The 21,087-nt window shown below is 46.3% G+C and overlaps 1 protein-coding gene across 1 annotated transcript in view; it reads left to right on the top strand.

The window, feature by feature from the left end:
- The window catches only part of TLL2 (tolloid like 2), a 97,202-nt gene that overhangs the window by 19,790 nt on the left and 56,325 nt on the right, over positions 1-21,087 (top strand). Inside the window, exon 3 of the mRNA XM_059660937.1 lies at positions 19,981-20,058. Within this exon, the coding sequence (XP_059516920.1) occupies positions 19,981-20,058 (78 nt within the window). The remainder of the gene's footprint in view (positions 1-19,980; positions 20,059-21,087) is intronic.

Raw genomic sequence — 21,087 nt, 5'->3', positions numbered from 1 at the left:
TTACACTCTGCATTGGTACATATTGATTTGGAAAGCAGGAGGGGTGGCCATGTAGGATCCAATGAGGCCTCTTGAGTCTTGGTCTTTGGCTTGAGGACCTGCCTCTCTCCCAGGGCTAGCACAGCAGTTAGTTGACATCCATCACCATTATGGAATGCTCAGGGTTGCCCCTATCAGTGACCCTTATGCTGTTCCTGGAGAACTGCCATGGGACAGCATAGGGGCCAGGCTTGGCCAATGTGAGATACCTCAGAGAGGGGCCTGGAATGGCTAGCCCCCATGCCAGCTGCATTCCCAGCTGTCTGGAAGGTTGCCTGGGGATGCTGCAGTAAAGGGAAGCCTAGCAACCCTGCCTTCACCTCCTTCATGGCACTGCCCTAGTGGTTTTCACCTTTTTTCATCTCATGGCACACATAAGCTAATCACTCAAATTCTGCGACACACCAAAAGTTTTATTATATTTTTTGTTAATCCAACAAAAAGATTGGTATAATTTTGATTCTTTCACACTGGATGGCTGTTGTCATTTTTTTATTTGACAGTCTGAGGGAAAAGAGGGCAGTGCCCCTGACTAAGTAGTCAGGCATTGCAAGTTTTAAAATTCTTGCAGCGCACTGGTTGAAAATCACTGCACTAGCCCAATGCCAACATGATCAGCCTTGTGGTCTAAGAACTTGAGAGCCTGTCTTCTCTTTTCTTCTCCTCCGTGAGCTGAGAGGGCAGAGTCTATGTCTTATTAATCTTTGGATCCCCAAAGCTCCCTGCACCTAGAAGGTACTGGCCAACACTGGTGGAGGAGGGAGAAGGAGCAGGTAGACAGAACCATCTCCCAGGGGCCTAAGCGGTGAAGAGCTTCAGCAGGGCTTTGCTTCCAGAAGGGTGGTTAAAGCACTGGCCAGTCATGGCTATTGGGTCAGACTGCCTGGGTTTGAATCCTTGAGCTGGGCCTTAGTTTCTTCATTTGTCAAATGAGAATAGTAATGTTCTGAGGACAAAAGGAAAGAATATGTGTGAAATGCTTAGCATGGTGTCTGGCACATAATAAATGCTCAACAATATCAGTTCTCCTCCTCCTCTTCCTCTTCCTCTTCCTCCTCCTCCTCTTCCTCCTTCTTCTCCTCCTCCTCTTTCTCCTCCTCCTCCTTCTCCTCCTCTTCCTCCTCGTCCTTCTCTTTCTCCTTCTCCTTTTTCTTCCCCTTTATAGTAGTAGTAGTAGTTGTTGTTGTTGTTTTATTTGCAGAAAGACCACTGACCTGGGAAGGTTTAAAGTGGAGAATGGGAATATTGGGGGCTTGGGCCAGAGGCCTTTGAAACATGTACCTACCTGGTGTTTCTTCCTTCCTAAGCTTGATATCTGTATGTCTATATATTTATATATCTATTTATCTATACTGATGAGATAGAGATAGAGATAGAGATAGAGAGAGAGAGAGTTTTTTCCCCCAGTGTGTTTTTCTGATAAGGTAATTTTTATCCTGATTATTTTTCTCTGAGGGCCAAAAGTACTTTGCATCTATCTAGAATAGTTATTTTATTTTCAGAATGGGAATATTTTCATTATTTTTGCTGATTAAACTAATACTGCCAGTTGGGCTTTTAAAAAAAAAAAAAGCCCCGTTCAAAATTGTAGAAAGTACCAATCCCCTGTTATCCTAGCCCCAGGGACGCCGTCATTATCTGTTTGCTGGACTCCTTCCCTCCCTAGATTCGGGCCATGTGCATAGAGTTCTTTGTAAAATACAAAAGGGATTTTTTTCACCACCTCTTGTGTAATCTGCGTCTTTCATTTAACACACCTGATGGGCATCTTGGGAGGAACATTGGGGCCTATTGCGTCTAATGCACAACTCAGCCACAGTTTATCAAGCTGATCCCGTGAAGATGGGCATGGAGGCCATTTCCTTTATTTTTCTGCAATGTTTTCTTCCTACTAGAAACTACTACTGTGAACAATACTGTGCATAAATCTTTAAACATTTGCTTTGATTTAAAATAAACAAATTAAAAAGGAACCACACCTTTACCCCTACTTTGTACTTCCAGATGTTTGAAAGGATGTATTCTTAGGTGTAGGTTATCTCATTTCAAAGCTTTGCTAAGTTCCCTTGTTTATTTGTTTGTGTGTTTTGGTGGGGCTCAAAGGTGAATCCTGCAGGGGGGTGAGATGCAGTATGCCCACAGAGGCCTCCTTTCTGTTTCCTAGAAGAGCCCAATGCCCAGAACTCAGTAGCAGAACACCTCCCAGGCTGTGTCCTCCCCTGTACCAACCTTCCCCTATGTTGTCACTTAGAAAGAATGGAGACCAACAGAGGTGCATGTAGGCATTCCTTTGCCATCACTGGAAAGTAGGCTGTATTCGCCCTGGACCAAGGGGTGAGCAAAGACCGCATACCCAGGTTGGCAGCCCAGACAACTAATACAAGCGTGCTCCTCAAAAACCTTCAGTGGCCACCATCACTTACCAGAAATATTCCTTAGTCTGACCCCCAAGGCTCTCCATGCTTTGTTCATAGCCTGCATATCCAGCTCCCTTCCCTCTCCTCATCCTCCAGCAAACACAGTGACACTTTGTATAAGCCCTGAGCGCCCTCCCTTCCAGCCTCTGTTCCAACTTTGCCCTCTGCTCCAAGTCCCCATTCTACAGAAAAAGAAATGAAGGCCCAGAGAAAGCCAGTGACTCATTCAGGGCCCTACAACTGCTGTGTTCAAGACACCTCTTTATTCAGCACAGCTGCTGGCTTTGGAGGCGGCCTGGATTAACACCACTGTTAAAATCAGCCTCATTTTGTGCTTGGAATTTCCCCCAATTTTCAAACAAGCCAGTTCCCCTGCATGGGAGCTGCCAGAGGAAGAGGCAGCAGCATTTTGGATGTACGGGGGCAAGGAGGCAAGAGTGCATTCTTGGGGGAGAGAAAGTCCTCTGTGTGCATTTTACTTGCAGTGAGAAGAATAGGAGTTCTGGGCAGGCATTGGCCAGGCTGTTCTATGAATGGGGCCCTTGAATTAACATTGCAGAGTTTCCTAAAGCTGCTAATCGGATTAGCTGTGTAGTGAAGGAAGTACTTAGCGGGACACACACACAGACACACATGCAAGCACCCTCCCCCCACCCCCGCCTCGCGTCCTCTTCGAAGTGATGGTGCAGATCCTGACAGCCCCACTGCTGAGCTCTGACACCTCTCCTCTAGCCACACAGATGTGGAGGAAAGGCCTGGTTGATGTTTGGGACTTTGTGCATGTTTGTCTCTTCCCTAAAGAGTCCAGAAGACCATGTTGAACACTCACATCTTTGCAAATGTCTGGAAACCTGGGGAGGAAATTTCATCCTGCAGTTACGCCATCCGGATAATGGATCTGATTTCTTGACCTTTGTAATGAGGACTCTGAAAGGGGAAATGGTTTTAATTACTTATTGGCTCTGATGGAAGCTGATGTTTCCCGCCTTGTCTATTCTGAGCCACTGGGCCATGTCCATCTCTATTTAAGAAATCAACCTTGCTCTAAATCCTCATTTCCTAAACTCTTGCCATCAGTTTTGGGCGTCTGCATAAAGCCAACTGTGTGGGCATCCAAATTCGAAACACATTAGCAGGAGAGAGTCGTAGATTTAGGTTTGGATAACTTCCTTCCCCCCTCTGGGCCTCGTCTCTGAGTGATGAGGCCCCTTCCTTCTGGCAGACCCTTTCTGCTCCTAGAGTTCTTCTTCCTATTCTAGTTATGACTTGGAGTGGCACAGGTTCCCAGCACTTGGTCTCAGTGTTCCCATCTGAATAGAGGGCTGCATGAAACCACAAAAGGCTAATGCATACCCATGAGACACCCACATGTCCCACACAGGTCCTGGGCTCTGCCTCTCAAGATTTGAGGGTCTAAAAAAGACCCAACATGTCTCTGCTCTCGACACATTGTTTTAAAATTAAATTTATTGGGGTGACATCTATATATAAAAGCCTAAGCGACTGTTATGACCAGTCCACCAAATGACCAGTTGACCGGTCGCTATGATGCGCACTGACCATGAGGGGGTAGACACTCAACACAGGAGTGTCTATCCCCTGGTGATCAGTGCACTCCCACAGTCAACCTCCCCAGCTGGCTATCCTCCTGAGGTCCCTCCCCCCGGCCGGCCAGCTCCACCCTGATTGGGACTGGGAGAGACAGCCCCAATCAGCCCGGATTGCTGGCCAGGCCCAGGGACCCCACCCGTGCATGAATTCATGCACTGGGCCTCTAGTTGGTTAATAAAATTGTATAGGTTTCAAGTGTACATTTCTATGATACATCACCACTAGCCCTGTCCCCCTGAGCTGTGAAGACTTGGTCTGCCCACCCCTGCCTTTGAGAGGTGATGGTAAAAGACAAGGATGAGTTTCATGTATTAATGAGGCTGCACCTCCTCCTGCCCTCTACTATCTCAGGTGACCATTCAGTGTGTGCCTTGCCGAATCCCCCAGACTGTCAACAGCTGTGACTTATCCTTGTTTGATCTTGGCCCTCCCTTTTTAGTTCCAGCATCAGGCTGGGCACATAAATGGTGCCAGACAGACACTTGTGAATTGTGGATGGGCCATGAGCCTCAGAAGTGTATGGCGTCCTCCTTGCTTCCCTGCTCCTCTATGTCCCAAGAGGCCAGTGAGGGGTAGGACTTTTTGTTTGAATGTGTGATGCCTCAGACCCCAGCCTGGAGTGGGTGCCAGCAATGAAAGAAAGGTCATGCTCAGGGATGGTGCCCTTGGGCTGGGCAAGCCCAGATCTGTAGGGAGTGTCAGGAAAGGGCATTTTCCGGCCATGTGGTTAACAGCTTACCTTTTCCGGGCCCTGTGTACAGATCCCCAGATGGAACTGTGGTCCTTAGGTTTTTTCCCGTTTCCAAGCCAGAGAGGGAGTGCCGGCGTTCCTGCTCGCCCCTCCAGGGCTCGTTTCCGCCCTTCCCTTCAAAGACCCTTGGAGGGGCCCTCAGCTGACGACTTTGTTTCACCCCTGCCCCAACCATGTTGCTTTGGCTCCCACGGTTTAGAACTTGATCTTATGCTGAACTCCTACTGTGCACTGCCCTACGCTCTTCCCTTGTGTCCTGTCCACAGCTCTGTGGCCCTCTGACACCAACTTCATGATTGGAGTCACTTTCCTTCCTTCAAGTAACAGATGCTAACTGGGGACTTCTTCTGTGCTCAGCACCAAGGATACAGCAGTGTCTATTTTTCTTCTGCCATTGAGGTGATGGAGTTTTAATGATGGGATTGATAGTGGTCATGCTTTGAGAGTACCAGAGAAATGGGGCAGGCTGGAGGGGTGGGACCTGGGATCAAATGCCCCCACTGGTTGCGGGGACCATCAACCTCTCAGAGGAGGTGTGGCCAATGGGCAGAACTCACCCCTGGAGAGAAGTCCCCAAGTGACAGCTGTCGTCCAGGCAGGGTTGGGGTTGGGGGGCCAGCCTAGGGCATAGGGCCTGATGAAAGGCAGAGGAGGGCCATGGGGAGGCAGCAATATTCATGTGAGCCCAGAGACCCTGACAAATAGCATCAGAGAGGCTTTGCCTAGAACTCACAGAAAATTCCAGTTCTGTGCCAAGGTACGGACCCCTGGTTCTTCTGGGAAGAGGGTATGAGGGAGAATAACATGCCAGAAGCTTGGCCTGAGAGAATAAGATAGGGGTAAGCATCAGAAATTGAGCAGAACACCACAGATCAAAATCGGGCCCAAAGATATGCTGCTGAAACCCTCAAGTGTTGATCTCAAACTTTTTCAACTCCCCCAACTGAGCACAGGGCCGGGTGAGCCCACAGCAGCAGTTGGCAGCTGGGAGACGAGTGGGAAGGGCCTGGCAGTCATTCCGCTCATAAAGTTTTCAATTTAGTAAGATGATTTGAGATGATAAAGAGGCATCTGATAAAGTGCACATCTGTTCTTTGGGAAGGAAAAAAGAATGCAACATAAGGATTCTATCATCTCATTCCCTGGGGCCTCATTCAGAGGCTGACTTATACCTTGGATGGAAGCCAGAGTTCATTGTGAACTTGAAGTGTTGGGAAAAGAAAATTCACCTTTTGGTTGATTTTTATTGTGACTACATTGGTCAGAATTTGGAGAAACTGGGAGTCCACTTGGAGCCACAGTGGGGGCTGAGAGCCAGGTCGAGAGGGACAGTGACCACCTGTGGGCATCTATCCATCCATCCAGAGAGCCCTTATCCCAGGCCTCCTCATGGGCCATGAATCTGGGAGCCTGAGTCACAATTGAGAGATTAGTTTGAGAAACCAGGACAAACAAGAGCTTAGGACCTGATATTCTAGACAAGTTTCCTTCAGTTTCAAGGTACAGAATCCCACTCCGAATAGCTGAAGTAAAATAGTTTATTTAGAAATATATTCTCATGGCCATCTAAGACAGAAGCAGAAGAGCTGGCCTCTTGGGGATTGAGCTAGAAATTGAAGAGAAAGGAACAAGGCTGGCTTCTCTTCTCAGGGGCCATGGAGTGTCTCGTTTTTGCTTTGCCTCTTCTTTTTGCACCTGACCCATCATGACCAGCATGCCCAAGTCTATATCATAATCCAGTGATGGAGAACCTATGACACGCGTGTCAGAGGTGACAGGCGAACTCATTTTTTTGGTTGATTTTTCTTTGTTAAATGGCATTTAAATATATAAGATAAATATCAAAAATATAAGTCTTTGTTTTACTATGGTTGCAAATATCAAAAAATGTCTATATGTGACACGGCACCAGAGTTAAGTTAGGGTTTTTCAAAATGCTGACACGCCGAGCTCAAAAGGTTCGCCATCACTGTCATAATCCCTCAATTCGAGGTCCCCCACTGAATGCCTATAGTACCTGCTGATGTAGGGGTACTGTGGAAGTCCTAGGAGTGGAGAGCTATCCAAGGAAATGAGTATAAAGTGAGCTGATCAGAGGGCTGACAACAGAACCACCAGGAGGTAAGAGGAGCAAACAGTGATAATGGAAGCAGGTGGTAGGTCTGTGCCTTTGTTCCAGAGATCATGAGAGCTGAGCATGGGCATGACTGAGGATCCAATCTTTGCCTCTCAGTTTTGGCCAACAAGAGGATCGTGCCTCACCTCCCCAAGCATCACGTTTTGGTTCTTCTTAATCTGATTCTATTTTTGTTCTCCTTTAACTATGTATGTATGTATGTATGTATGTATGTATTTGCTTATTGAATGGTAGTATGTTTCCTGTTCTTAAATGGTAATTGATTTCTAAAGCAAAATGAAATGAAATAAACCATACTTAAAGTCTTGTTATTTATGCAGCCCTCCAATCAGTCATTCTACATTAATGACCTAGACATGAAAAAAAATTTCCCACCTTGACTTAAGAGAGCCTGTAGTGGATCCTTTATGACAAAATAAAGAATGATCTCTAGCCCATAAGTAATCACCTCCTAACATTTTTGAACTCAGCATTTGTAGTTTTCTTAAAGCTATGCACCTTTGCTCTGTGTTTCTTGGCCTCTCTGAGATGTTTGCATTTTGTTACAGCTGGGAATGGACCTTTGATTCAAATGCATTTACTACTCAAGTATTTTCTTATTGGGCACAATAATGAGCTAAATTGTTTTTGGACAAAACTAGTGCCACAAACTTTCAGAGTTACCCACTATATGGCAGACATTGGCCATGTCACTTTACCTAATGAGACCTCAGTTTCCTTATCTGTAAAATAGAGGGTTGGACTCTAGGCTTCCTGAGGGCCAAGAATGAGTCTTCTTGGTTCTTTTGCCAAAGATAAGGCATGAATGGATGGGGACTCACTGCTGCGTGAGGTCTGCTGCATGCATGTCTGATTGGATAACAGTAGTTTTGGGCTTCTCCTTCATTGAATCTCGTGGAACTTTAGAACAGTCTGCTCCAATTGCATCTAACCCGAGACCTTCCAGAGACCCTCCAGTGGGGTCCCATAGGTGTTGGCAAAAATGTGACTGTAGCCTCCCTGTATCTTATCTTAGAAAACAGCAGTAAACAGCAATGGGCTGAAGAGAGGAGGTTAAGAAAGGTCAGCCTGCCTCCCACAGCAGAGCCACGTGAGGGACGGAGACACTGCACACCCGTGACAAGTGAGCTGGACTGGGAAAGCCAGTGACGCAGCTTGAGGGGTGGCAGATGGCCCTGCTAGTGTGAGTTTGGATGAGGTTCCCCTCTGCCATCATGCTGACCTGTGGCTGGTGTATAGGACAAAGTCACGTATTCTGAGGTTGTTTACACAACATCTGCAGGTCATTATTTCTGTGGTTTCCAAGGAAGTCCAGAGAGAGAAGGTTATGATGGTGGTGGAGTTGCCAGTGGAATCTCATCCTGAGTTCTGGTCATCTTATTTCTCTTTGGTGTCCTTCAGTGAGCCTGTATGCTCTAAACAGCGAGAGAAGAGCCTCAGCTGGCCTTGACATTGAACCTCTGATCTTTACCCAGCCCCTGTCCTGCTCCTACTGCCTCTTGCTTTCTGCTTCCCAGGTTCTCCATGACCCTCAAGCATCCCCTGCAACTTGGCTGCCATTGCCCAGGGAATTTCTTCCATCCCTGACATTGGCACCCCCTAGAGGCATGACTTTTCCATTTACTCTGCAGCCCAAAGGTCCTAAGGGGTCAGCCCATGAGCCAAATCTGGTCTGCAGATGGGTTTTGCTTGTTTTGTAGTGCTTAAAGAATTTTAATTTACTGCCAACATTTAAAAATCAGGTTTCTCATAAATATCCAGAATTCTGGCTTCTCTTGAAAAATTGGAAGATCTGGCCATGTGGGTCCAGCAACCCACATGGCAACAATCAACGGAGTTGCATGTTGATGGGTCGAAATCGGGAGGAGCAGGTGCTCTGCTATTTGCCACAGACCCCACTACTCCCTATCCACCTCCCCCACCCAACCTCTTTCACTCTGATGTATTACATGCCTGGTCCCCCATTTGAGTTTGCATATTGGGCCATTGAGGAAGAGACCCCATTCTTGGACCCCCATTCACATCCCATGTCACTGGCCAGGGCCACTTCTCTCATCTCCTTTAAGGGGAAAGCGTCCTAGAGCTTCCGCTATTGCCTGGTAGTCTGGAAAAAGTTCCTTCCCTTGGAACAGCTTTTCTTCTTTTCCATGAACTTTCAGTCTCTGGCACCTGCTTGCAACACAGCAGGTCATGTGTCGGGCCCTGATGATACAGGGGAAAAACACAGAGAAGTCAAACAGGACACTCCGTGTCTTGCAGGGGTGATTAATGGCCCAGCATGTGTGTTGGCATCAGAACAGTTTCTTTCTGGCCAAGTGAATCAGTGGGTTAGAACCATTAATGGGTATTAACCACTCAGAAACAAAGAGCCCATTACATTTCACTGGCATATGCCACCACCCAAAAAACATTAGTTACCTTAGCCTCTAGTTACCTGTACTATCTCTTAAAGGTGAAGACATTGCTCTGCACCTCTTGAACCAAGCGGAATTCTGTCCTGAAAGGTCAGAGACAGGTCATGAAGCTCCGTGCTGTTCTTTCTGCTTCTCTCCTCTAGTTCGCTGGAGAGGGTTTGGGGTGGCCTTTTCCTTTCTTTCATTTCCTGAGTTCTATACTACTGTTTCTGTGACCCAATTTATGGGGTTTGCCCTTTGAGATATTTGTACACCTTTACTAGTCATTTGGCATCTGTGCAAAGGCCACGTGATAAAATTCTTATAGGATTTTCTATGAAGACACACATGTGCTTTACCTCATTAAGTCTCCGTTTCCTCATCTGAAAAATGGAGATAACAGTAATAATAACCTACCCCACACAGCTGCAGTGAGAATTAGCTGAAATAATATATGCAAGCATTAGCCAATTCAATTCAGTCCAATTAAAATGGATGTATTTGTTAGCATCTGCTGTGAACACCACACGGTAGAGATAGAGAGGTGTTGTCTCAGTCCTTAAGGAGTTGTCTTGTGGAGACAACTGATTGGTTTACAAATAATTGTACTGTGGGCATGTTATGACCAGGGCTAGGAGCTCCTTGAGAGTAGGAACTGTGTCTGATCTGTTTTTCTGTCCCTGGCACCTGGTACAGTGCCTGGTACAGAGAGATGCCCCATAGAAGCTTGTTGAATGAAGGACTGAGTGAACAAATGGCCATGAGGGAGATGAAGATGAAGCAGAGAGGAGGGGGGTGGCTTCATGCAAAAGGCTGAGTTTAGAATTTGAGTCACGATTGCATTAAACCCATAACTTCATTTGGGGAAACTGACCTGAAGAATAATCATTAGTAAGATTATGGCTACAATGTGCCAGGCACTGTTTTAGGTGTGTTCACAAACTGAAAAGTTAGAGTCCTATTATGTCGATTTTTATGGATGAGGAAACTAAAGCTCAAAGAAATTAAATATCCTGACAAAGACCACTTAGATAGAAAAAGCTGTGCAAAAGCTGGGCAAATTGGTTGGTTCCACTTCTGTGCTCTGTTCCTGCCTGACACCTTCCCACCTCCACTTGTTGTAACCTTTCATGTCCTTCAATGCCAGTTCCAGGAAGCCCTCCTGGACTTTCAGCTTGGGAGTGGGATTTCCTTCATGTGATTGCTCTCACTGTTCTTTGTGCCTCATGGCTCCTGTGGATGGGTTAGTGTCTGGGTCACAGCTGTGTCTCCCACACAGTCTATTGTGGAATTAACATGATTCAAGGCAGGTGGTGAGAGCTATCCAGAAGTGGGATCCTTAGGTCAGTGATTCTAATGTGCAGCCTCAACCTTGGCTGCACATTAGAATCACCTGGGGATCTTCTTAAAATCCTGGTTTCTGGGCCTCATCCTCCGGAAATTCTGTATCTTTGTTATGGGGTAGGGCCACATTAGTAACAAAGAAACAGAATTTCCAGAGGATGAGGCCCAGAAATCAGGATTTTAAAAAGATTCCCAGGTGATTCTAATTGCAGCCAAGGTTGAGAACCACTGCCTTAGGTGGTTCTGAGGAAATCCAATGGTTCTGAGCTCCGCTGGAAGTGAAGGGGCCAATCAGCTCCACTTTCCCAGGGATAACAGGATGACTACACATAATCTAGTCACTTGGGTCTTGAAGTATATCTTTAGTTAACTTTTAATGGTTATTTGATATCTCAAATTGTTATGGGTGAGCACTATTTGGAACCAGGTTTAAGGAAATCCATGTCTGGGTATAGTGGATGCCTTTCTCCCACTGACTGCCATTGACTTTCAATGGATTCTCAGCCTAAACTTGGTTTTGTTAAGTCTATTTTAAGGATAACTTGAACTTTTTACTTGGGATGCTTCAGGTAAAAAATGTCTTGTCTCTGTGGCTTATTGTTTCACCCTAATCTGCTCCTTCAGACTTCAGAGCAGTTTTAGAGTCAATAGTGATAATAATAATACTAATAGCTAACTCAATGAGTGCTGATTATGGGCCATTGTCCTATATCTTGAATGTATTATATCTCTTAATTGGCATAAGAACTCTAAGAGGTGAATGCCCTTAATCTCATTTTATGGATGAAAAAACCACAACACAGAGAGGGTAAGTGCCAAGGTGTGGACTCCTTATTTTTCTCTTTCCATGGCCAGAACAGAAAAAAAAGGTTGGGCCACAACGTTCCATCTGTGTAAACACAACTATGTTTCTTTCCCATCGGCTAACGGTTTCCCCAGCAACCGTGTGTGTATGTGTGTGTGTGTGTGTGTGTGCACGCGCTTGTGTGCACATACACTACAAACTGCAGAGCACATGTTTTTAGACAAAGTGTATGCTGTAATCTAGTTCTTCTTTTTGAAAATCTTTTTACCCCGATTTAAAAAAGTAATATATTGAATAAAATTTGGAAATTTTGGTAAGTATATGAGAAAATAAAATTAATGCAAAAATCACCAACCGGAGATAATCACAATGGACATTGTGGGTATTTCCATCCAATGTTTTTTCTTTATCTTTCGTTTTTGTAGATTTTTTTAAAAAAAGATGGATTCAGACTCTAGTCTATTGGAATCACACTGGGTACTACTTCTTAACCTGTTTTTTTTATTTATTTATACTATGAACATGTTTCTCATTTAGGAAACTCTTTTCTAAAACAGCTTAAAAGGTTACACAGTGTTCCATTATATCATAATTCATTTTACCACTCCCCCGTTGGGTGTGGTTGTCACAGTCTTTGTTATAAAAAATGTGGAGATGAACATCCGTTGTCTTCATTGCCAATCAATCCCTTAGTACAGAAACGTAGAGTCATGTTCTTGGGTGAAAATCATATTGCCTCTTTTAAAAGACTTTGGTACATCTTGCGAAATACCTCATAACATGTTATCAATTGATATTGCTCCTCCACCAGCAGTGTACAAGGATTCCCATTTTGTTACACAATCGCCAATATTAAATCACTTCATTAATAGAAACTGGCAAAAATCATTTAACTCTTTCCCCCTTCCCTTCTGTAGCATTTGAAATTTGGCATAGATATAACAATTACTTGGCACTGAATTACTTAGGATTACACATTGATTACTATCGTGGTTGCCTGGTTCGTTCCTGAATCATTAAGAGTCATGTCATGTTTTTTCCCTAATGGATAACTGAAACCTCAGCTGAGCCTGTATGTCTTGAAGGTAGTTTTCTGACTGAGGTGTACAGACATTTCATTCATTGACCTTGCCTGGAATGCTCGCTCGGACCATACCTGCAGGTATAGGGTTGAGGGGCAGGGGTTATGAGCATGGATTCTGGAGTCAGAAGGGTCCACCTTAGAATGCAAGTTTAGTCTTTTACTAGCTGGATGACCTCGGACAACTTATTCATGAGCATCAGTTTTATCTTCTGTAAAAGAGGAACGATGCTTACTCATGGGGTTGCTGTGCATTTACATCTGACCAAAGGGCATGGCAAGTTGAGACTGCTTAAGCCATGGTTGTGAGGATGAGGCTGCTGGAGCTGGTGCGGCTCAGTCAGCCCTAGCTCCAGCCATACCAGACTATTTTCCTTCTTGAGGACTTTTTATTTGCTTCTGTTATGCCCAGATCTCAGGATCCCCAAGAAACCACACCAGGGAGCCAGCCATGTCCAATGCAAAAGCAAAGAGTCTTTTATTCAAACCCGGGCTTGGCTCCCCTACCCTCCTTACTGATGCAGCTGCAAGTGGCAGAGAGAACTAGCCTGGTGGGAAGAGGGGTTTAATAGGGGGGTTGGAGTAAGGGGAGGAGAGATGACTGTGGACCCTGCCGATTGGCCAGGCGCAAGTCGGTGTCTTGTTACACAGGATGTGGTTATTCTATGGCGCGCACGTCCCTTGATTGTCATTGGTTAGTTTAAAGAAGTCCTGGGTGTGGCTAGCAGAGGCTTGGGCTTCCGGGAAGAAGCCTTGCCGAGCACATGGCTACCCAAAAATGGAGGATCCGGGGTAAGATGGAGGGCGTAGTCCTCGCCCTTTCAGCTTCCCCGCCCTAGAATATTCTTCCCAAATGAATGTCCCCCTTTCATCATGCAGGTCTCCGTTGTGAGCTCGCACCCACCATTGCTCTTTCAAAAGCTCTGTTTTAATTTCTCCAAAGTGCTTAATCCCTCCATGAAATGATCTGTTTATTGTTGATTTTCATTCCCTCCATGGAACAGTGAAGGCACCATGAAGGTAAACCCTTGCCTGTTCTGCCTTAAGGAACCCAACACAGTGCTGCCCAAAGCAGGCCCTCAGCCAATATGTATTGAATGAATGGACTGGTAATAAAGCAATTTTTAGGATCTTTACTGGAGATTACTTTTTCTTTTTCATGGAGTAAAGCATAGCAGTTTCATGCTAGATTTACCTCTGATGGGCCAGGGCTGTATGTCTTAAAAAGTCAGTGTTAACCTAAAAATAAAAAGTCTGAATGAGAAGCAACAAATGTTTATTTGAGATCAAAGAATTGTAATTTGGGAAGAACAGATTCAGACAAAAACCCAAATAGTGTTCCCCCAATACAGGAGAGGAGCTCAGGGTTCCAAGGGAAGGAAGGAAGATGGGGTACGTTATTTCATTGGTGCTGGATGAGGTGAGGTTAGATTTGTACCTCATGGACTGGCTTAAGATTTGGTCATCTGGAAAAAGGCTAGATTTGTACTTCATTGACTGGTTAGAGATTTGATTATTGGTGAAGTCCACTTCCCTCAGTCCTTACAAACAAGATATTCTCATTCCAGCTGACTTCTTGGAATGTTGGCAGTTTTGTCCAGTTTGAAAGATAAAGAAAAGGAAGATGTGCAGGGTAGCTCCTCTGAAATGGCTACTCCCGCCCTGTTTTAACATGTCATCGTTCACATCAGGAAACAGGAGCGCGAAGGTTGCCCAGGCAGGGTTACTTTAGCATGCAATGTGTACTACAGGCTTTGACACCAGACTGATCCGGGAAGATTCTCAACCTCCCCACCCAATGGCTATGTGTCCCCAGTGATATTGTAACTGCTGAGAGCCTCAGTTACCCTGCATGGAAAATGGGGATATACCCACCTGAGAGGGGGGGCTTGAGGCTTAAATAGATAACATATGTGTTGTACCTGCAAATAATCAGCACTTAAAATGGTAGTTATCCTTGTGTTTAAGAAAGCCCAAGCCCAAGTCGTGTTTGGCCCTAAGAGTGAGGGGTGGAGGGAATAATGAATATAACATTTTGTTTAGTAATTACCAAATTAAGAATATGAACTCATAGCCACTATTGTTCAAATGAACAAGACTGAGGTGTGGAACCAGGCTCTGCCCTAGATGGCTTTGGATACACACAGTTAACGTTTCATTAATGATGGCGGAGGGGCGTTGTGTGTACATCAATGGCTCTTACGATGCATCTAATTAAGCCACTTTTTTGTTCGAAGCAGAAGAAAATTGGGCTTTCCCAAAGAAAAGCAGCTTGCTCACAAAGTTGCTAACAGATTGCTTCTTAATTGAACTTGGGAGGTGAATTATATGGTGAATTAGAAAAAAGAACAACTCTGAATTTAGTGAATTGTTCCATAAAGGAAACTGTGGGATTGAATTGCAAATGCTGGATAGAAACATTTCAGCCTGGCCCCCAGGCATCACAGGCCGCTGACCTCCGCTGTGTTCCAGCCAGAGCGTGAGCCGGCCCGGGCTCTCTTTCAAGGCCTGGAGGGCATTCTTTCCCAGAGACCAGCTGTAAGCCTGGGTTTCTTATGCAAAGGAGATGTTTGAATAAACCCCTGTGACTAATGAAAGCTACAAGATCTTTGCATATCCTCTGATTGAAGAGGTAATTAACCAAAGATCAAATATAAGGATATATATGTTTTATTTTTCCAAATATTTTTGTCTTGAAATCCCACCCAAGGAAAAACATATCCCCACACTCTGAGTCCCTCCCCCATGGCCCCCGAATCTTTGTCTGCGTCAGGCTGTATTTCTCTGTTCCTTGTTCTGTGTGCCTAGTACTGCAGTTTCAGCCACAGCCACACCTGATTTCAGTGAAACAGAGAAACACTTTCCACGAGTGTAGATGTGAGAAATGACTTTTCTTAGCATTGGGTGTCTGTCTCCAGCCCCACATCTTCCATTCCTGGTGAGCTTGGAAGGAGCGAGGTTGGTTGTAAGAAAATAATCCTGGGAAGGGGCTTCCTCTGACAGGATTCCCTGAGTATTGAATCTCAACCTTGGCTGCATTTTAGAATCACCTGGGAGCTTTTAAAAATCCCAAGGCCCAGGCCATGCCCCAGAGCAGTTAAACAAGAACCTCTGGGGGACCCAGGCATCAGTATTTTTCTAAAAAGCTTCCCGGGTGATCCCAAAGTGCAGCATAGGCTGAGAACCATTGCTACAAGAATATCTGCGTTCTCCCTCCAAAACTGATAAAGACAAATTTTTCCATCAGTTCCTCTGAGTTAAAAATTATTGAATTCTCTTTTCAAGTAACTGTCTGTCCATCCATTTATGCATCACATATTTCATTGAGTGCCTGCTCTGTGCCAGGCACAGTGTTGGTTGTTTGTTTTAGGACAGAACAAAGTCAATTTCTTCAAAATGCTAAAAATTAGAAACCAGACTGGCGGGGAGGGGGGGTGGCAGCGGTCAGGGGCAGCTGAGTAAATAGGAAATCACAATACCTTGTGATGAGGGATGTAAATCCAGGGGGTTATAGGGCACAGAGGTGCTCCTCTAACCTGCGAGGATCAACAGGGCAGCTTCCCAGAGGAAGTGGCATCTAGGCTGACACCTGAAGGACCATTAGATGTTGGCCAGGTGAAGAGGTGGGTATGGCCAAAGGCAGGTGCATCACTAAGAGAGAAGTGGAGGTCCCCGTGCTGTAGTAGCTTAGGGTGGCTAGGCAGAGAATGGGAGTGGGAAAGTAGCAGGAAGCCCCGTGGCACAGGTGCAGGAGGCCAGGGGGCCCAGACCACAGGGCCTCATTGGCTATGTTAGGAGTTGGAACTCATCCTAAGAGCAGAGGGAGCCTTGCAAGGGTTTTCATTAGGAGAGAGGCCAAACCACATTAACTCCAAGTAGATTCCAGGCTCCGCTGTGCTAGAACGTGAGATCCGAGCTTCTGAGAAAGCCCTTCTAAGAAAAGACAGGGCCTTCCGTCTCTTGCAGGTAAGGATGACAGATGAGGGATCTGTGCCCATGGCCTCAACCTCATCACTGACTTTGGGTGTTCCTCCCACAGACCTGGAAAATGCCGGGGGTCCCTGGGGAGTAACCATCTCTCCCAGGCACCCCTTGTTCTCCTTGTTCTTTCTGGGGGTGAGGCTGAGGGGAAGGAGTACAGGTTTGGGGATCAGAGAGGACCCACCTCCAGTTGTCACCACTACTACTAATCTCTGTTCTCTCAAGACAGGCAGATCACTTTGCCTTGTTTCTTCATCTATAAAATGGGGATATTTATGGCCCTTTTGTCGTTGGTTTTTATGAGGCCAGAATTATACAGTTCAAGGCCAGGAAAGCATTTGGCATTGTTCTTAGTGCATGGTCAGCACCATAATTGACACTTAGTGAACACCGATTCTTTCCCGCACCGGGTCTCCCCCCAACTCCAGAGCTTTATAACCCTAAGCACCAGGAGGTGAAGGGAATCAGAAGTTATCAACCCATCCACTCCTCTGCCTGCCTCTACCAACCCCCACCCCCACCCCTCCCCCCCTTAGCTCTCAACCACAGCCTCCAGCTAACCTGAACCAGTCTTTGCCCAGGTATCCTTACAGGTCTGTTTCTCTTGTTTCCCACCCCTTGTGCAGGAGCCAAGCAGGTCTAACTTACCAACCCTCCAGGCCGAGTGCTATATGGAATCTTCTTCAAATCCAAGCTCCTATGTCTCCCTCCTATCCACTACTGATAACTGGCTCATATTCAGAGCTGCAGTTAACAAAACTCTTTCTTTTTATTTTTTATTATTAGTTAAGGTATTGCAAATGTGTCCTCATCCCCCCCATTAACCCCCAACGTCCCCCCCACAACAAAACTCTTTCATGTCCGCTGGGTCCCATCGAGGTCTCTCAGCATCAATGCCCCAATGCTGAAAATGGCCTGCAAGGCCTCACATCAGCTGACTCTCCAGACCCTCCCTTGCCCGCTGACCTCATTGCCTACTACTCTCTCCCTCGCTCATTCCAGTCCAGTCATATCCGCTTCCCTCCTGCCAAGTATACTCCCACCCCAGGGCCTTTGCACCTGCTATTCCCTCCCTTTGGAATGCTTTCATTTAGCTGCAGACTCTTGCCCTCAGTTTCTTTGGGCTTTTGCTTTTTCTACCTCACTGAAATCACACACCCTCATGCCTCGCATCCACTGTTTCTCTCACCTTCATTTATTTTCTTCATAGTGCTTGTTAACAACTGACTTAGATACTTAGTTGTCTGTTTGTTTATTGTTTTCTCTCCTGCCCTCCATCAGAATATAATTTCCATGAGGTCAGGGTAGACTTTGTTCAGTGTCATATCCTGCACAGCAGAAACAGCATCTGGCATGTTGCAGGTGCTGGGTAAATATTTGTTGAATGAGTGAGTTCCTGAACAAACTCATTACCTCATTTGGTCCTCACAACAGCCCATTTGACAGATGGAAAATACTAATACCCAGGGTCTTAACCGCGGTTACACGGCGGAGGAAAGACTAAGCTAGTCCCAGAGCCTCGGCCTCGGGCTCTCCTCCACTCCACACATGGCACATTCCTCTGCTGGCCAGTGACTTTCATACCATGAGGATTTCCCCCAACCTTTAGCCCGAGAGGAAATGATATCGCAACTGGAAGAATACCCAGCGGGCTGGGAGCTGGCAGCGAAGGCCCCGGCAGCTGCAGGGAGTGTGTGAGTGGATTCTGAGTTGGCCAGAAAGGCATCGGAACGAGCAGGATGAAGGCATACAAGAATGTCAGCATGCAGCCTGGCCCCCCGCCAATGTCAGTCACCAGAGAGGAAGAGCTCGTCTGCACATCGAGAGTTGGGATGTGGGACCGCAGGGCTGTCTTCAGGGGTTGTCTGGGGCCAGCCCGTGGGACCCTTTCTAGCTGTGGGACATGGGACAGATCATCAGGCTGTGACCAGGGGCCTGTCCTGAGCCCTCAGCTTCCCGGATGGGATCGACGACCCTGGGATAATTATTCTGTGTCCCAGTTTCCTCCTCTGTAAAATGGGATGCCACTCTGTCTGCCACCGAGTCTTGTACTCGAGTCAAAGGGGCTGTGGGGAAACTGCTTTGGAAGTTGCAAATTTCTAAACGAAGGTAAGAAATAATTTTGAATTAGTAAACACTATTGTCCTATAATGGGTTTGGTGTGGATTCGTGTGTATGATCGTCTCTCATGGACCCAGGTTTTGTCCTCAAATCTGCTTTCTGGTGTCACTACCCATTCAGTTTTTCCAGCCTCAACTATAGGAGTCCTGGGTGGCCCCCCTCAGCCCCATCAGCCCCTCTCATTGCTCTGCCTCCAACTCCACCTGTAATATGACAGGTCCCCAACATCTCCTTTGCACTGTCCAGCCCATCCACTGCTGTCTTGCCTCTGGACCTTCACAAGGCTCCTTACTGATCACCGGCTTTCTCTTTTGCCCATCAGAGAGACTTTGGTAAAACAGATAATAGCACCCCGCTCTGTCCCTCTCCTGCTTTCAACCCTGCCCCCCTCAGCCACCATGTTGGCGCCTCCATAGGCCAAGTCTATTCCTGATCCGGGTTCTTTTGCCACCCTGCCTTCTGCTGGGGTCGCACTGACCTGTGTCTCCGAGTGTCACCTTCCTGGAAGGGCCTTTTCCCACCACCTTCTAAGCAGCTGCTCCAATCATGCTTCACCACATACTGAATTGGATCTCCAGAGCATTTTCTGAACCTGCAAGGATCTTATTTATTTATTTTCTTACTGTTTATTGCCCACGCATTTAGAAGGTACACACCTGCCTGTCTTGTTCATTGCTGGATCCCCAGTGACTTGCAGTGGGTTTAATAAGAATGGGTGGTTGACCGTGTTCCTGGTGGGGAGGGATGAGAGCCGGCTTATGGATCATGGCTACTGGCAGGCATCGCTGTCCTGGCCTGAGGCGGTGTCCGCAGAGTCTGATTTACAAAGTAAACAGAGCAGTTTCTGAAAGGAGACTCACCCCGAAGAAGAACCAGAATGCCTGTTTCAGCCAAGGCAGCACAGATGACGTCCTGTGGGTTCCACAGCAGGGGGGCTCCGGGAGCCTGTCCTGTTTGTGTTCGGGCTTTCTCATGGAGGTGGGGGTGAGGGAGCTGACTTTGGGATTTGCCTATTCGCATATTTGACTTCAAGTGCCCTTGAGCTGATCAAGGAGAGTTTATAATTTGTGAATTTTGTGTGTGGTTATTAAAAATTAGCAGGGTTGTTTTTTGCTTTTGCCTTAGTGTCTAGAACAGGTCCTGGCGCACGGTAGGTGCTCAGTAGACCCTTGTGGAACAAATCTTTACCATTCTGCTGCTGATTCTGATCATCCCCCCGGTGACCAGGTATCTCCCTCCTCTCTTGGTGCTGGTGCAAAGAAGGCTGATGTGTCCTCATGGATTTTCTTCTTTCCTTCAGGTGGACTTGAAGACCAGTCATTCGAGAGCTGGCCGAATGCTACAGCCGCGAATGCCAGCAGTGAGGACACTAGAAAGGGTAATGCGAGGCCCAACAGGCCTTTGGGTACTTAAAAAAAAACAACTGTGGTAAATTTCACATAAAATTTACCATTTTAACATATATGATTGAGTAGCATTACATGCATTCACAGTGCTGTGCAGCCATCACCATTGTCTAGATTCATGTTGTTTTCATACCTGAAAAGCCAACTCCATACCCTCTAAGCAATTGCTCCCCATGTTCCCTCTCCACAACCCTGGCTTTGGGAACCTCTTATATACCTTTTATCTTAGTGGACTAAGAAGTCCCGAAGTCTGTGGGCATGAGGGAGCGTGTCCTTTTGTTGAGTGGGGTGGGCTGGCTGCCAGAGAAAGGGATAGAGTGTGGCATTTGGTTGCTCAGAGACTGTATGGTCTTTAGTTAAACTCTGCAATCTGTACTTGACCTTTCTCTCTAGAACTTGGCTTGTGAGTTGAAGCCCCTGAGAGCTGAAAGGAGGGATGATGAAGTTTGGGGTCTGACAGAACAAGTTTGGGGTCTGACAGAACAAGTGGGCATGGGAGACAAGGAAGGAAAATAAAGCTGGGTTAGGGGCTGGGGAAGGGAGGGTGTTGACTAGAGAAGCCTGGGCTGTTAGGGGAGGCAGCAGGTGAGGTTGTGGCTGTCTGTGGGCAAGGCCGCCTATCAGCAGCTACCAGCCTGGAAGTACCACCACTTCCTGTCTGCATTATGCTCAGGCCTACGAATGCTCCCCAAGTTGTGAGATTCTAGCCTGGAGGTTATGGGAAGGTGTCTCGCTTTTGGAGAACTTTTCCTGCTTAGTGACCTGCTTTCTATGGGAATCAGGGCTCACTGCCAGCGATGGCATTTCTTCTACATAAAATTAACACAGAGCAAAGGGAGTAATTTTAAAGTGCCAGAATCCTAAGTTGGGGGATGACTATGTAGAGATGAAGTACAAATTATTATTTGCTTTATGTTTTTGCTTTAATGTTATTTTATATTTCACAGATACACATGCTTATACATAATTTTACACAAATGCATATATATAATTCACACAAA

The sequence above is a fragment of the Myotis daubentonii genome, chromosome 13, assembly GCF_963259705.1.
Source record: "Myotis daubentonii chromosome 13, mMyoDau2.1, whole genome shotgun sequence".
In the NCBI taxonomy this organism is placed as follows: Eukaryota; Metazoa; Chordata; class Mammalia; order Chiroptera; family Vespertilionidae; genus Myotis; species Myotis daubentonii.
This window is presented reverse-complemented; position numbering and strand designations above follow the sequence as displayed.